This window comes from Scyliorhinus torazame, chromosome 11, assembly GCF_047496885.1.
Source record: "Scyliorhinus torazame isolate Kashiwa2021f chromosome 11, sScyTor2.1, whole genome shotgun sequence".
Lineage (NCBI taxonomy): Eukaryota > Metazoa > Chordata > Chondrichthyes > Carcharhiniformes > Scyliorhinidae > Scyliorhinus > Scyliorhinus torazame.
In genome coordinates, this window is record NC_092717.1 from 12104623 (window position 1) to 12119868 (window position 15246).

At 42.6% G+C, this 15246-nt stretch overlaps 1 protein-coding gene across 8 annotated transcripts in view; it reads left to right on the top strand.

The window, feature by feature from the left end:
- The window catches only part of LOC140385126 (zinc finger protein 236-like), a 177663-nt gene that overhangs the window by 41022 nt on the left and 121395 nt on the right, over window positions 1-15246 (top strand). For all 8 annotated transcript variants that reach the window (XR_011933295.1, XM_072466956.1, XM_072466958.1 and 5 more), the window contains exons 3-6: window positions 6470-6634; window positions 8647-8825; window positions 9919-10046; window positions 13335-13507. Coding sequence is in view for 7 of the 8 variants with exons in the window: in XM_072466956.1 (XP_072323057.1) it covers window positions 6470-6634; window positions 8647-8825; window positions 9919-10046; window positions 13335-13507 (645 nt within the window). In the remaining variant the exon portion in view is untranslated. The remainder of the gene's footprint in view (window positions 1-6469; window positions 6635-8646; window positions 8826-9918; window positions 10047-13334; window positions 13508-15246) is intronic.

A 15246-nucleotide genomic window follows, 5' to 3' on the forward strand; every position in this document is an offset into this window, starting at 1 on the left:
ATGGTGGATGGCACAAAATTAAAGCCAATGGCGATATCCAAGTGCAAAACTCTCCCCATAGGGGGATTTCAGCAAGACGATGTCTTCCATGTTGACGAGAAAGGATGCAGACAGTTGCTAGAAATGGATTGGAGAAGTGTGGAATTTAAGATCTGAGGACTATGCAAAGAAAAAGGGTTGCTCGTCTGGGATATATTCAAATCCCACCTTGTCAACAGAAGGCGAGGCAGTAGCATAATGGTATTGTTACTGGATAATGCTCTGGGGACCTGGGTTTGAATCCCACCATGGCAGACGGTGAAATTTTAATTCAATAATAATGTGGAATTAAATGAAACCATTGTTGATTGTTGTAAAAACCTATCTGGTTCACTAATGTCCTTTAGGAAAGGAAAACTGTCACCCTTGCCTGGTCTGGCCTACATGTGACACCAGTTTCACAGCAATGTGGTTGACCTTTCAAATGCCCTCAGCCAGCAATGCCCACATCCCAAGAACACATTTTTTTAAATGTAGTTCTTGATGTGAGATCATCCGACACCAACATGGTGGTTATTCCCAATAGTCTTTAGGGTGTTCAGCACTTGGATGTCTGCACAGGGCTCTCAAGGACCGTATTTGAAAGATATGGAGCAGTTGGATCTTGGAAAGTGCTCTAAAGGTGGATGTACATGAGCACCCTTACTCGTAACATTGTGGCAATGGGCGATGAACACATATAAAATGAACTTGTTCCCAATGTTGTCAAAAATTAATTTCTATAATGTGGAATATCAAATGCGCTCGATGGTACAGAGGACAATTACTTGCGGAATGATGATTATAGAAGTTACCAGCTGTACCGATGATGAGAAAGATCCATATGATTACTATTGGGATGAATTGTTTGGTGATTCAGATAGTGATTGGAATAATTTTGAAGGATTTCAATGTGATACTTGTTGTAGCTAATTCATTAAGGAAGGATGAAATGTAATGTTCCAAAATAAATAAATGTTGGAGAATTAATATGCATTCTTGAATTTCTTGGTTTTTACTTTATTCCGTTGCGCTTGTCTTTTTGGGCCCAAATTAAGCAATCATGTCAATTCCTCAAAACCATTTCCGTGTAAAAGTTGACCTTCATGACATTTGGTGGAAAAAAGTGGTCTTAAATATTTGACTTTTACATAAGTGTACACTGTATTTGGTGAGGGACCAGATAGTATCACACACTCCCTTACCCAATTCAAAAAAGAAAGTCCAGGAGAATAATCGGAAGAGTAATATGACAGGGAAAAAAGAGAAAGGAAAAGGCAAAATCTGGAATGAAAATTTAAAAGTAATGTCTGAGGAGAGAGTTAGTTTACTTCCCCCTGTCCAAAGGACAGTCAGTCACTTTCTAATTTTCACATGGTGACTTAGCTGCATGTCAGATATCATAATTCCAGTAACTGACAAAGACTAAAGAATAGCCGATGAGTTTAGTGTACATAAATGTCAAAACAGTAATCATGTATGTGACGGCGTGTTAGCAAAAGTGGAAAGGGACGTTTTGGGCGCGATTGCATTCACTAGAAGTATCTAGCCATTATCATCCAATCCAATCAGTTTTTTGGCGTAAAACTATGTGAAGGGACAAGACCCATCATGTGGGATAGTGCCAAGATTTGAAATGATAACCAAGATGAGAAAGTCAAGAGGCAGTGGTTAGGTGATACCAAGTTTGGCTTTTAAAATCTGCAGATCAGCAGTTCTATAGTTTTGAGGAGAGATGGAGGTAAGAGTTGGAGACTGCATCAATGAGTTTTTAATCCAGGGATAAAAAAGTCAGTGTAAAATTGTAGATGTCGATCACAAGAATAATGTTCAGAGGAGCAGTGACCATCTTAGTAGTGGTAAAACAAGGGGAGAGACAAGAAAGATCGGTGAGAAAGAACGTTCACCTGCAATTTTCACAGTGGTTCTTTGCAGGACTTTGGTGAACCGTTTGGGAGTGGCGTAAATAGCGACAAGCAATTGCCTCGCTGTTTATGTTCTGTAGTCGGGAAATTGTTCTTGTTGCAACAAGAGATCTTGAGAATTCCTCTGAAATTTTGGCCACATATCTGGAGCTGAGAAAGAGATCATCTATTGAGTGAAAAATGTCTTTAACCCACTAGATCCCAGGTGTGACCGCAACGGCCTATGAGTCTGAGCTGGAGGTAGTTGTTTAAACATTGTTTGTGGAGCACTGGGAAGGTCCCACTTAAAATATTGTGTGCGCGTTGGGGGAGGGGGGTCATGTGACGTAAGCACGAGAGCGGCTGTGTTTTTGCGAGCTCTGCCGCTACTCATCTTTTAATCCTTTTTTTAAAATCCTGATGTACAACCCTGATCCTGGTGTGTATGACATGTGCTATGCCTCTGGAAGATTCTGGCTGAACTTTGGTAATGGGAGCGGAGTTAAGTCAAGCCAATCCTTGTTTAATTGAGGCGGTCAGAGGCGGCTGTGGTGGGGCCCACCTCGCAGTGAGAGTTTTGCTGGTGACCAGGCCTATGCTTCAGTGTTGTGTTGGCACGAGACGATGGCTGCCATTGTGAGTGAAGTTGTGGATGACGATCTCGACTCCCCAGCACAGGCTATTAGTGCTCCCACTGATAAATTGCGAGATATCCTACAGGGAATGGATGGACAGAATTTTGTCAGTCAGGGCGGTCTTCCTGATGGGGGTTCATCTTCATCCATGAAATTCCTGCTGTATGGTATGTTGAACATCCTGGTTGATTTGGGGAGATGGGGCCAGAGAAGGAATATTCTTACACCCGGTATGGCCTTTTAGGTCCTCCATTGTGGGTGAGGAAAAGCTCCCATTAGAACTATTAGTACCGTATCTTTCTTTTATACTTTTGTTGACTAGGGATTATCGAATCCTTGTTTGTCTCCAATGAAGGGACAGACCGATCGTGTCCTGGAGAAGATTGGGTTCCATTTTTTTGTCTGTGGTTGACACCCCTGGTGTTGTTGGAGGAGGGGTAAATAAGTACTGGTGCACGCCTGAGCATGGTTGATTAATCCTTGGATATCTATCCTTTATTGGGGTTATTCTCTTTATTTCATTTCATATTTGCTTGGCTGCATGGGTAGTGACAGCGGTGTCTTGATTGAGTAGGTTAGGGCAGTGGTAACTGTGTTTACCTGCGTCAGGTGGAGGGTATGTTGGGTGGCGGAGTAGGTCACCCTCCCCTAAGATGTTCCCTTTTGGGAGCTGCTGGATTGCTCTCCTCCAGATTCAGTTCCCCCGGGGAGGCAGTATCCAGTTGGCTGCAGGGCCTGAGAGCAAGTCTTGAACGCTTCGATGCAGTGTTGTTAGAGCCGGTTGGAGGTAAGACTGGATGGGGAGTAGTTTGCCCTCCTCCACGTGGTCTTATAGGGGGACCTCCAGACTGACCTCCTCCTTGAGGCTTGGTCTCCCCTAGGGAGGTCGTGCCCTGTTTTTTAATTTGGTTATGCTGTTCTGTCCTTGGTATCTTTTTTGTGAAAGTATATGTTGCTCGATCTTGTCTGACTTGATTTACTGGCTCTGACATACGAGAGTGTACACTGCCAAGTCACTTCTTGTACTGATAGTGGAATCCTGTTCTTCCCCCTTCTCCTGGGGTATCCTTTCATTGCTGAAATGTTTTGGGAGCCCGAGTTAGGATTTGCCTTATGGAGGAGGGCGTGCACCATAGGGCCATGTGTTTATGACTTTATCCTATTATCCTGAGATCCCCTGCTCTTTATGGTGTCCTTTTATCCTTTAATTTTTGGTATGAGGGGAGATGCCGACCACAGTGATTACTATGTTTGATGATCTATAAATATTCACTGGTCTTCTCTCTATACTTTTGTGGAATGATGATCACTCTGTGCTGTGCCAGATTTTGGGGTTGTGTTGCATCTCGTGGTTATATGTAAAATATCCTCTTGGGATTAATGTCTTCATGGATTTTTCTGTATTTCTTCTCTATTTTGGGGTTAAAGAATCCACAACTGGTTCCTGCATAGGTACTGGCAGGTCTCATATCTGAGAAAAAGATGTTGCAATGTGTCACTGATGCCTCTGGTATAACTGGAGTTGGGAGAAGATGTGTTTGGTGCACGTGCGAACGGGATGTGAAAACCCTATCCTGTATTTCTTTGGCTGTATGAGCAATTGCTGCACGTGGAGGTGTGTGCCACTTTACCACGGTTTCATTGCTTTATCCGCTTCTTCCCCATTCTTTAGTTTATTTTTTCTCCGTTTTTCAAGGTGTAAATGGAGCACCAAATTTAATGATTAAACCAAACCAACTGTGTTGGTGTACTCCTGTCTTTTTCTCACGGAGAAACATTTATGCTGCACTGTACTAGTTTGGAGAGTTTGTTGAGTTATTTGTAAAAATGGAAAAACTCTAATAAAAATATATATTTTTTTAAAAATTGTGTGTGTTTTTGATCACCTTCCATTCAAAAGAACAGTGAATCATTGAATAATCCGTGAAGAAGTTTAATGCGGCGCCTTATATGTATTGTATATTGTATATTGGGAGGGACTTGTTAAACTACATTTCTGGGTTTTTTTGGAGAGGAGATTGAAGAGGTTTTGGATCTTTAAAACGTTGAGAGACATGGTGCTGTTAATGTAAGCAAGGTCATTTAAGTTTGACTCTTGAAAATTAACAAGTGTCAAATGAGGCTTAACATTAGAATGGCTCTTTTCCCCAAAGCTAGTTGGTATGCTGGATGAACAGCCAATAGAATGAGTTGATGCTGTGTTGATTAACCCCTTCACACGAATCTGGCAAAAAAAAGTGGTTCAAATGTTACCAGATTGTCGAACACAGCACAGGATGCGATAGTTGCTGTGCTGTGTGATGAATGTTGGTCAACTGGAGCCTGAATTTGTGAGGAGGATAAATGTTCTGCTCCACTCAGACGAAGATAGCTGAGTGACAGCCCACGACTGGGTAGATTGAACATTATTTATGCAGTAAATGAACTTGATGGCTAAATGGCCTTTATCTCAGTGCATGCTTTCTTACTTGCTAATCTGTTCAAAGGTAACATTGAATTGTGAAAGGGAGCTTTGTAATTAATGTTATCTACCCAATTCTGAAAGTTTAATGACATTTTCCCCACTGTGCCATTCTTATGGGAGGAAGTTGCAAAAGAGGAATAATAATAATATTTATTAGTGTCAAAAGTTGGCTTACATTACTGCAATGAAGTTACTGTGAAAATCCCCTAGTCACCACAGTACGGTGCCTGTTCAGGTACACAGGGAGAATTCAGAATGTCCAATTCATCTAACAAGCTCATCTTTCGGGACTTGTGGGAGGAAACCAGAGCACCCAGAGGAAACCCACGGAGAGAACGTGCAGACTCTGCACACAGTGGCGCAAGCCAGGAATCGAACCCGGGTCCCTGGTGCTGTGAAGCAACAGTGCTAACCATTGTGCTACAGTGCCTGTTTCATTGGTAGAAAAATAAAACCTGGGCCTAGAAATTGGCTCATATACCTGTTGTTTCAGGCACTTAATGATACCCTAAGTCCCTAAAATGGTGGCCAGGAAGTGTGTCTGCCTAGAAGCATATTGCTTGTAATATTAGGTAATGACAAATGAGGTGTTCTTTACCCGTGACTGAAGCATATCAAATTAAACAGCCTAATAGTTATTCCAAGTCTCTGCTCCTAGATTGGTGTTCTCTGAGATGGCCCATATCATCTATCTTTCATCTAGCCTCAGTGAGCTGCAATAATCGGCTTAGTATTTGTGTTTCACTATACCATATGTCGTACCAGAAGTGGAATTTGGCTTAAGGTGACAGTCTGTTTCGCCTGTTTGTATTAGAATATGAATGCAAAAGATACTTGTAGGTTTTTCAAAAAAATAATAAAATGTGATATTTAATAGCAGAATTGGCAAAATGTTACCATATGTGTAAAGTTATAGTGTATTTTTCAAGAGTTAAGAGTATTCAGGGAGGAAGATACATTGAGTTAAGGTACTGATCAAACATGAGGTAATAGAATGATAGAACATACTCAAGGGGCAGAATGGCCTACTCCTATTCCTATGTCCTATCGTTATTCATATCCACTAGTTGGTATAATAACATGCCTCTGAGCTTTGATTACTGGCTTTAAGTCAAAATTACTTTCTGCCCCAAAGTGAAATATTTGAAAAGTTGTAAACGTTTGCAGACACTCGCTGGGTCAAGTTCCTGGAACTCCCTCCCTAACCGCACTGTGGGTGTACCTACACCACACAACTGCAGTGGTTCAAGAAAGCAGTTCACTACCAGCTTCTCAAGGGCAGCTAGGGATATGTAATAAATGCTGGCCTAGCCAGTGACATCCACATCCCATGAATGAATATTAAAAAATGATATATTGTAGGATGGCTCCGTTTTAGCTCTGAAAATGTGTTCACATTTTTAATACTTTGATACTCTTAACCTCTTTGCTTTCTCTGTGTCGTGCAGCCTTACCGGTGCGATCAATGCCCAACATCCTTTAATATGGAACTTAACCTCATATTGCACAAAGCTACGCACAATGCAGTTGACCCGACTTGTCCTGTCTGTAGTAAAAGGTTCTCCCGTGTGGCCAGCCTTAAAGCTCACATCATGCTACATGAGAAAGAAGAGGTGAGTGTTGACAATCCCATTTGGTGTTATAATTGGATGGGAAGATACCAGAATGGAACATTAACTCAAAAGACTGTTTTATAAAACGTGGTGGAACAGAGTCACAGGAGTGCTAATTAGTTTTAACAAGAAGAAAATAATATTTATTAAACGTGGAAAAATTGGATTGTGATACAATACTCCTTTACTCCCCCCTTAGCTTAGCAATTCTTGATCAGCCAGGGAATCGAGGGTTACGGGAAAGGGCAGGAAGGTGGACACGAGGAATGTCAGATTCAGCCATGATCCTATTAAATGACGGAGCAGGTTCGACGGGCCAAATGGCCTACCCCTGTTCCTATTTTTATGGTTAATTATGCACAGGTTTTAGGATTGACATGGATTACAAAGTATACCTTAATCTACAATTGCCTCATTAAACAAAGTCCCTTTTCAGCACACAAGATAACTGTGGGCAAACGTAGTCTCCACTTTGAATCCCAAGTGAATATTTGTGGATGTTTCCTCAGATCCCCTAGATGATTGCCATGTGAGAGTTCCCAAACTCCACTCCCTAAAACACACTTTTTAAGATCTCCTCTCAAGTTTGCTTTCCCCGAGCGGGTTGCGTTACAAAATCCAGACTAGGTTTTCCAGATGACACTTTTGAACAAAGCTACCCTCCACTTTTAACAACAAATCCAATCCAGGATTTTGCCCCACCCTTTTTTAGGTTTCCTTTCTTTTAACTACTTTTACACAGACTTTGAGCCACCAATTTCCATAGTTATTTCAATTCATTTTCCACAGACTAGTAAAATCTCACAACCCTGGAAATCACTTCAGTTATCTTTTTGATGCCTCAGTCCTTCTTTTCAGCTTTGCTCTTTTCTAGTACCTTTAACCTCCGGCCTCTAGGAAACGTCTTACAATTTCTCTAGTTTCCTTAACTAGATGCTCTTCAGATCTCTACACTTGTTTTCTTAACCATTACTCCATGGTATGGCTTTTCTTCCTACAAAGCTGAGAGAGTTGTTCCCCTCTAACATTCTAATTCAACTGTTTCTAGCCGAGCTATGAGAGCTACCTTCTCTCTCATTACCTATCTTCCACTGCAATCAAATTAGCTAAGCTAAAACTAAAAGCTTATACAAGGCCCCAGTTGCTAAGCAACCACTGCTGGTTTATTTATTCTTCACGCCATAGCCCTCTCTAATAGAATAGAATCACAGTTGGAACTTAACCATCCCCACACATAGAAACACTGTTGTCCAGCATGTACCTAACTATAGTCTTTACCCCTCCAGACATAGAAACATTAAATTAAATACATTTAAAACTATACCTTATTTCTAAAACTGCCTTTGTTTTCCTAACAACTGCATGCAAACTACTTTGACTTTATACCCAGTCAGATCTAAAATGTACCCTATTCATTATCATTTTTGCATGTAAAATTACTTGAAAATGCTTTTGAAACAAAACGGGAAAATGAAAAATCACTGAAAGATGTGGACTCTAATTTATCCAGCTCTTCATTAAAATCTTATTTGAAATTGACAAATGTTTCAATGTTGAATGTTTCAAAGAGAACTAATTCACTATTTCTTTTTACAAGATTAAAATCTTTTTTAAGTAAAAGTGGATCTTCTGCAGTGGTACATGAGATAATTCTCAGTTTTGGAAGGACAAGATGTTATAATTCGCAGGTTAACAAGAGTTTAGCTCTTGTTTGAGCCAGGAACCCCTCGGATTGAAATATACAGATTGAAAAATTGGTCTACTGAGCTTTGGGGGTGGACTGAGCTTTGGGGGTGGACTGAGCATTGGGAAGGGTAAGAGCTAGGGGTCTGAGAAGAAGCATGACGTCAAAGAAAAAAATGACCAATTTAGCTTTATAATACATCAAATGTTTCTAATTAGATGACAAAGATTGTGAATTTGATCAATAATATAAAACTCAATGGTAGTTTTTAGTGTGCATAAAGCTCCTAATGGTCTGATTTCTTTGACTTAATTTTCTCCTGCTGTAGAACTTGATCTGCACAGAATGTGGAGATGAATTTACCTTGCAGAGCCAACTTAGTAGACATCTAGAGGAACACCGGCAAGAGCTAAATGGAAGCCGAGTGCACAGCTGTAAAATCTGCACTAAGGAATATGAAAGACCTTCCCAGCTACGAGAACATTTGAAATCACACTACAGAGTTAGGTGTGTAAGATCTTGAGACAAAACTGTATGGTTCAGTTACGATGTAAGTTTCTGTCGATCTTCCACAAACTCGACTGAATTGCTATGAAATGATGAGGTACAGAGGTATCCCAATGCCTACTGGAACTATTTATGTATTGGGAAAGGGATGGTGTGGGGTGGGGAGGAAAATAGGAAGCCTTGTTTATAGCTGAATGATTAAAGCATATCCACTTTATTCTAGCACCCCCGACCCACAATCCCAAACCCTCCTCAGGAATTCAGCTATAAACTTGTGTCATCTTAATGTCATCTTAAGAGCTAAAGTTAAATGACGTGCTAATCCATTTTGGCATGGGGGAGGGTGAGGGAGGCGAAGGCGAGAGATTGAGCTAAACATTATTATTTATTTAGTGATAATTTGTATAAGCAAAGTAAGATGCTGAGAAATGACCAATTTACAAGGGCACGTTGATTTTGCCACCAGTGACGTGAGCATATCTTTCTTGTATAGACGCAGAAAAAGTCATGAGACTTTGAGGGAGGAAACAGTAATCTAGGTTTTCTGATTGCCATTAGTTTGAAATCGGTGCTAACCCATTCATTAGGTTAGCTCTAGCATTGAAATTGCACTAATTTGCAATGCTGGGTTAGTAAACCAAAACTGAATGTTGATTGGCCTGCCTTAGCAGCTGGCCATTGAGCATTGTAGTGAGCAGAGCACAGAAGGAAATATTTAGTGGGATGGGTTGCATTCCAGAACGAGACCTTGCCTCCTTTTCCTTGAAAGCTCGAGGCTTGGGTGTCAAAAGTGGTGGAATTAAAATTGGGGATGCACAAGAGGCCAGAATTGGAGATGTGCAAATATCTTGCAGGGCTGCAGGAGCTTGCAAGGATGGAGGAGGGCTGATGTCATGTGGACAAGAGTTTTCAAATTTTAGGTGTTGCTGGACTGGGAGCCAAAATATATTTACAAAATGCTATTGATGTTTAACTACTTGGGGACAATACGTGGTGATGCATTCTAAAACAATGAATTGAATTTTGTTTTTTGTAATGTGATGGATAAGCTTCAGTGCTATATTCATCGATTTTTGCACCCCTTAATTGTCAGGTCATCCCTGAGTACCAAACAGTACAAACGACATGTTGATAGGTCAGGGTTCTCTCATCGCTGTGAACACTGTGGAAAAACATTTCAGAAGCCTAGTCAGTTAATTCGACACATCAGAATACACACAGGTGAGATATACCGTTGAAGCTAATTCAAGCCTGTTTATTGGAATGCCATTTAGATCGTAATCGATTTTTCATGCAATTTAGTGGCAGGATATAAAAATCCTGCTTTTTAAGAATGAGTTATGTATGATTCTCAGTTCATTAAGTCGCCCCTTTCTGGATTAATACAGACGAATAGTTTTTTTTAATACTCGGGCTACTATAATGTTGCAAAATCTGAATTAATATTGGATAACTTTTTTCCCTGAAGTTAACAAAGGATTATTTGAAAGTTTGAGTTATCGCCTTGCAGTCATTCATCATTTATCATCCGATTTACTGCCCATGCCCATGTACTCTATTGTTTAATATAATCTCTCAATTGAATTGAGCCACATGAGCAAAATATATTGGGCGGGATTCTCCCAAGGGGCAGCTAAGTGCCGACGCCGGAGTAAAACCGAAGTGTTTTACTCCGGATATTGGGCGGGATTCTCCCAAGGGGCAGCTAAGTGCCGACGCCGGAGTAAAACCGAAGTGTTTTACTCCGGATATTGGGCGGGATTCTCCCAACGGGCAGCTAAGTACCGACGCCGGAGTAAAACCGGAGTGTTTTACTCCGGATATTGGGCGGGATTCTCCCAACGGGCAGCTAAGTGCCGACGCCGGAGTAAAAACGGGAGTGTTTTACTCCAGTGTCGGCGCCCGTTCCGGGTCCCCATTCTGCGGCCCACAGGGGGTAAGCAACGCGCTGGAGCGGCCTCCACCGCCCCAGCTGCCGATCCCAGCCTGAACCCAGCACCGCATACGCAGTTAAGCAGGAGCCAACTAGCGTATGCGCAGTGGTCTTCTTCCCCGCGGCGGCCTCAACGCCAAATGGTGCAGGGCTACAGGAGCCAACGCGGAGGAAAGGAGGCCGGGGGCAGAGAGGCATGCCCGCTGATCGGTGGACCCCGATAGTGGGCCAGGCCACTATGGAGGCCCCCCACCCCACGGGATTGGATCCCCACCCCCCTCCCCCACAGGCTGCACCCGGACCCTTCAACGTCGAGGTCCCGCCGACTCCGAGGATGTTAGAATGGCGCCAGCTGGACTCGGCTTTCCATCCAGCCCGGAGAATCGGCACGCCAGCCCGGGCCGGAGAGTCGGCGCATACCCCGACCGGCGCCGATGGTAGAATTGCGTCCCCCCGATTCGCGCGACCCCGCGCCTGTTCTCCGACCCGGCGGGGGGGGGGGGGGGGGTCGGAGAATTCTGCCCATTGTCTTCAACCCTTGTTCCGAGTCAGTATTACTGGAATGTACATCACAGAAGAAGGCTATTTGGTCCAATTGGTCGAGGTTTAGTGTTCATATGCTCCATAGAATCCCTACAGTGCTGAAGGAGGCCATTCGGCCATCAAGACTGTACTGACTCTCCAAAGGAGCACTCTACCCAGGCCCACACCCCTGCCCTATCCCCATAATCCTGCATATTGATCATGGCCAATCCACCTAACCTACATGTCTTTGGACTGTGGGAGGAAACCGGAGCACGTGGAGGAAACCCATGCAGGCACGGGGAGAACGTGCAAACTCCGCACGGTCACCCAAGACCGCAGTTTAACCCGGGTCCCTGGCACTGCGAGGCAGCAGTACTAACTACCGTACCACCCACGAGAGTGCTCTCCCACCTCTTTGATCCTATCAGTTCCACTGTTTATTCCTTTCTCATAATTATCTAGGTTTCACTTGAATGTATCGATGCAACTCGTCTCAAGTCACTCCATTTGATAGCGCACTCCACATTCTCACCACTCCCTGGGGTTGAAGAATTCCTGCTGATTTCCCTTTTGGATTTATTAGTAACTATCCAATATTTATGGCCCTAATATTTGCCCCCCCCCCACAAGTGGAAAGAACTGTGCTCTGTTTTTGACCTGTAAAGTCGCCATAGTCCCAGATGATCATAGGCTGCTTTCCCCTTTTGAGAGGGGAGAGCTGATTGATTTAACCTGAGGATCACCACAATTCAGGCGAGGGGCAAGGTTGAGAAGGCAGGCCTTCATAATAACCTTAGCCGATATGGGAATTGAACCCCCGCTGTTGGCCTCACTCTGCATCACAAACCAGCTGTCCAGCCAACAGACCTATTATTTCTCTGAAAGCCTGCTTCTGGCTTATCCTGTTAGCTTCGCTGTTTTTGTATGTCTTCAGCACCATCCCAACCTCGCTCCATTTCTCACTCCTTCCACAGGCCCTGACCCTCTCTAGACCTTAACTACGGTTGTTATCCTTCTAAGGTTGAACACCATGCTCCAGCTCATCTTATGGCCCCAAATTCTCTTTTACCAATCAGTGTTGCAACAAAACTCCGAGATGCTTGAATACCAATTGATGCCAGAGCTCTGGAGCTCCTGGTTTTCTGCTGCTTCATATTCCCAGTATCCTGACTGGCCTCTCCGAAGGACAGAACAGATTTGAGGTGCCAAATGACTTACTCCTGTTCCTATGTTTAGAGTGAGAGACAACAAATAAGACCATTACAGGGCAGATGCCAGATCTTTCACGAAAAACCTTCATGATCAATGTCATGGGAGATGAATTGTGCATTTAAGAAGTAATAGGGACATGTGAATCATGTTAGCTATGGAATTGAAAATATGATTCATGATGTGATAGATCTTGAATTGTGAAACTTATTTGTGGGCAGGGGAAAGATTTGCAGTATGAAAAATAAAGTGTGAAGGTGAAATGGAATTTATTATAAACTGGTTACCTTCGGGGGAAAAAAAGTTGCCTTTCAAAAAAAAAGCTTTAATTTCTGTCAGAAATACCTTGCTCCATTGCTGGTTCCATCTTGTGACCTCGTGCAAAATAATAGTTATGTAGCTAATCGTTGAATGTGAATTTCAGTAACTCTAGTTAAGCAATTAAAATTTATACTATTTAATACAGTTGGCAAAACTAAAATCGTGGTTTTTTTTTTCATGATTGGTGTTAAAGTTGCATTTTTAAACAAATGGCTGTAAATATTTTCCAATCAGTCACCAAGGTGTTTAATTATTTATGGGAAAATAGATCAGACCTTGAGCGTTCACTGTCTTGGGTAAATTCTCTTGGACTAACACACAGCATTACTTTGTGCTATCCTTTTACGTTGGCCCAGCACCTGGTAATTGTCGCGCTATTGCCATAACATTAGCCCAACACGTGGTCTAACTAGAGTTATTGCCAGCACATTGTACGATAACTGCACCTTTTTGGTTTTTTTGTTTGTTTAGCTACAAACCTTTCTCCGCTCACCAGCTTTTATTTTTATTCTGCAACTTAGGCGAACGACCATTTAAATGCGGTGATTGTGGAAAAGCTTTCAACCAGAAAGGGGCGCTGCAAATCCACATGATCAAGCATACAGGCGAAAAACCCCATTTTTGTCTTTTCTGCCCAGCATCATTTTCACAGAGGGGCAATCTGCGAGCACACATACAGAGGGTTCACACTGAGGTATTGGTATTCCCATAACTGGGAGTAAGTGTTTCAATCAGGCTTCATGACTTCATCCTGAATTCAAGTGATTTAAATGTGGCTGTGTTAGTACAGCGCAGCTGCTTTGTAAGTTCAGAACTACACCTCATCTTGCCTTTAAAATGGTCAGTGCATTAAAGCTTCTGTATTGTATTTACTGGAAACCTTCCCCCTTTGACTAATTTAATTCTTGTTCGTCAGCAATTACCCTTCCACTGTATCTATGATTTTCATTTTTAGATGACTAACAATGAATCCTAAAACAAGCATTCCCTATAGTTCTGGGATGAAATTTAATAAAAATTCCAACTGTAGAACCAAATTAATACTAAATATATGTTGCTGTCTTGCTGAATTAAAGTGCAGTAGCTTCCAGCAATTTTTCACCCCTCTTTTGGGACTTTATTTTAGTTCTCTGCCTCCCTTGAAATGCTCCTGCACTTAATTTTCTGCTGCCAGCTCAATGATGCAGCCTGCACTCATTGAAACCTGCACAGGGGCCATGTGTAACGATGAAAATGAACTAACCTTGGAGACTGTACATTTCCACTTTTGTCAATTTGAAAACTCCTTTTAGCGGTTCAGGCGTCAACTATTCAAAGAGGTGTTATCAGACAAAATTTGCCTGAGACACAGAAGGAGATATTCGGACAGCTAGCTTTTAAGGGACACCCATGAAGAGGAGGGAGGGAGGGAGGCTGGCAGAGAAACGGAGAGGTTGAGTGAATTCCAGAGTTTGGAGCCGAGAGAGCTGGAAGTACGTCTGCCACTGTCAGCAAAGGAAACGAGGTATGTGCAAGATGTCAGAATTGAGGGAAGGCGGAGATCTCGCAAACCTTCCATACCTCTTGACGTCACCTGTTCCAATGCTTTCCTGACCAGTCTCCCATGTTCTATCCTTCATACATGTGACAATGTCCAAACCTCTGTTGCCTGTATCCTGACTCATACCAAGTCCACCCGTCACCCCTGTGCTCGCTGTCCTATGTTGGCTCCCGGTTAAGCATTGTCTAGATTTTACAGTTCTCATCCTTGTTCTCAAATCCCTCCATGGTCTTGTCCCTCCGTAGCTCAGTAACTTCCGCCACTCCCGTAACCTTCAAATATCTGCACACCTTTAAACTGCCCTTGTGAGTATCTCTGATTTTAACTGCTGCACCATTGGTGGTTGTCTTCAGCTGCCTCCTAAGCTCTGGAATTTCGTCCCTAAATCTTTCCGCCTTGATTTCCTCCTTTAAGACAACTCCTTAATACCTACCTCTTTGGCCATGTTTTTGGCCATCTCACCTAATAGCTGCTCCGTGCCTTGTATGTCGAGTTTTGTTTTAGGCTGCCCCTGTGAAATGTCTGGTGCCGGTTACTTGCATTGAGTTACAATGTGAATATAAGTAGTTGTTGGTGTGCTGAGATGGTTATGAAGATGAGGAACTCTCAGTAAAACATACATGCCAATTGCCCCCCCCCCCCTCTTCGCAGATTGTATATTGGTGTGGGAGGAAAATAATTTGTTGTGTTACGGAGCAATCCACTTTATTTCCAGTCCATAACTGCTTCCTCGTTCTGCTCTTGAGGGCTGGAATTTGTCAGAAGAAGAAAACCTAAAGCTACAATTAACCCCTCAAGTTGAATAACCAATCCAAACGGTTTAAAATATTGCAATGGTGTAGAGATCTGCAGAAAGAGCTTTGGTTAGGTTAAATTAAAATCTCTAGTATAGA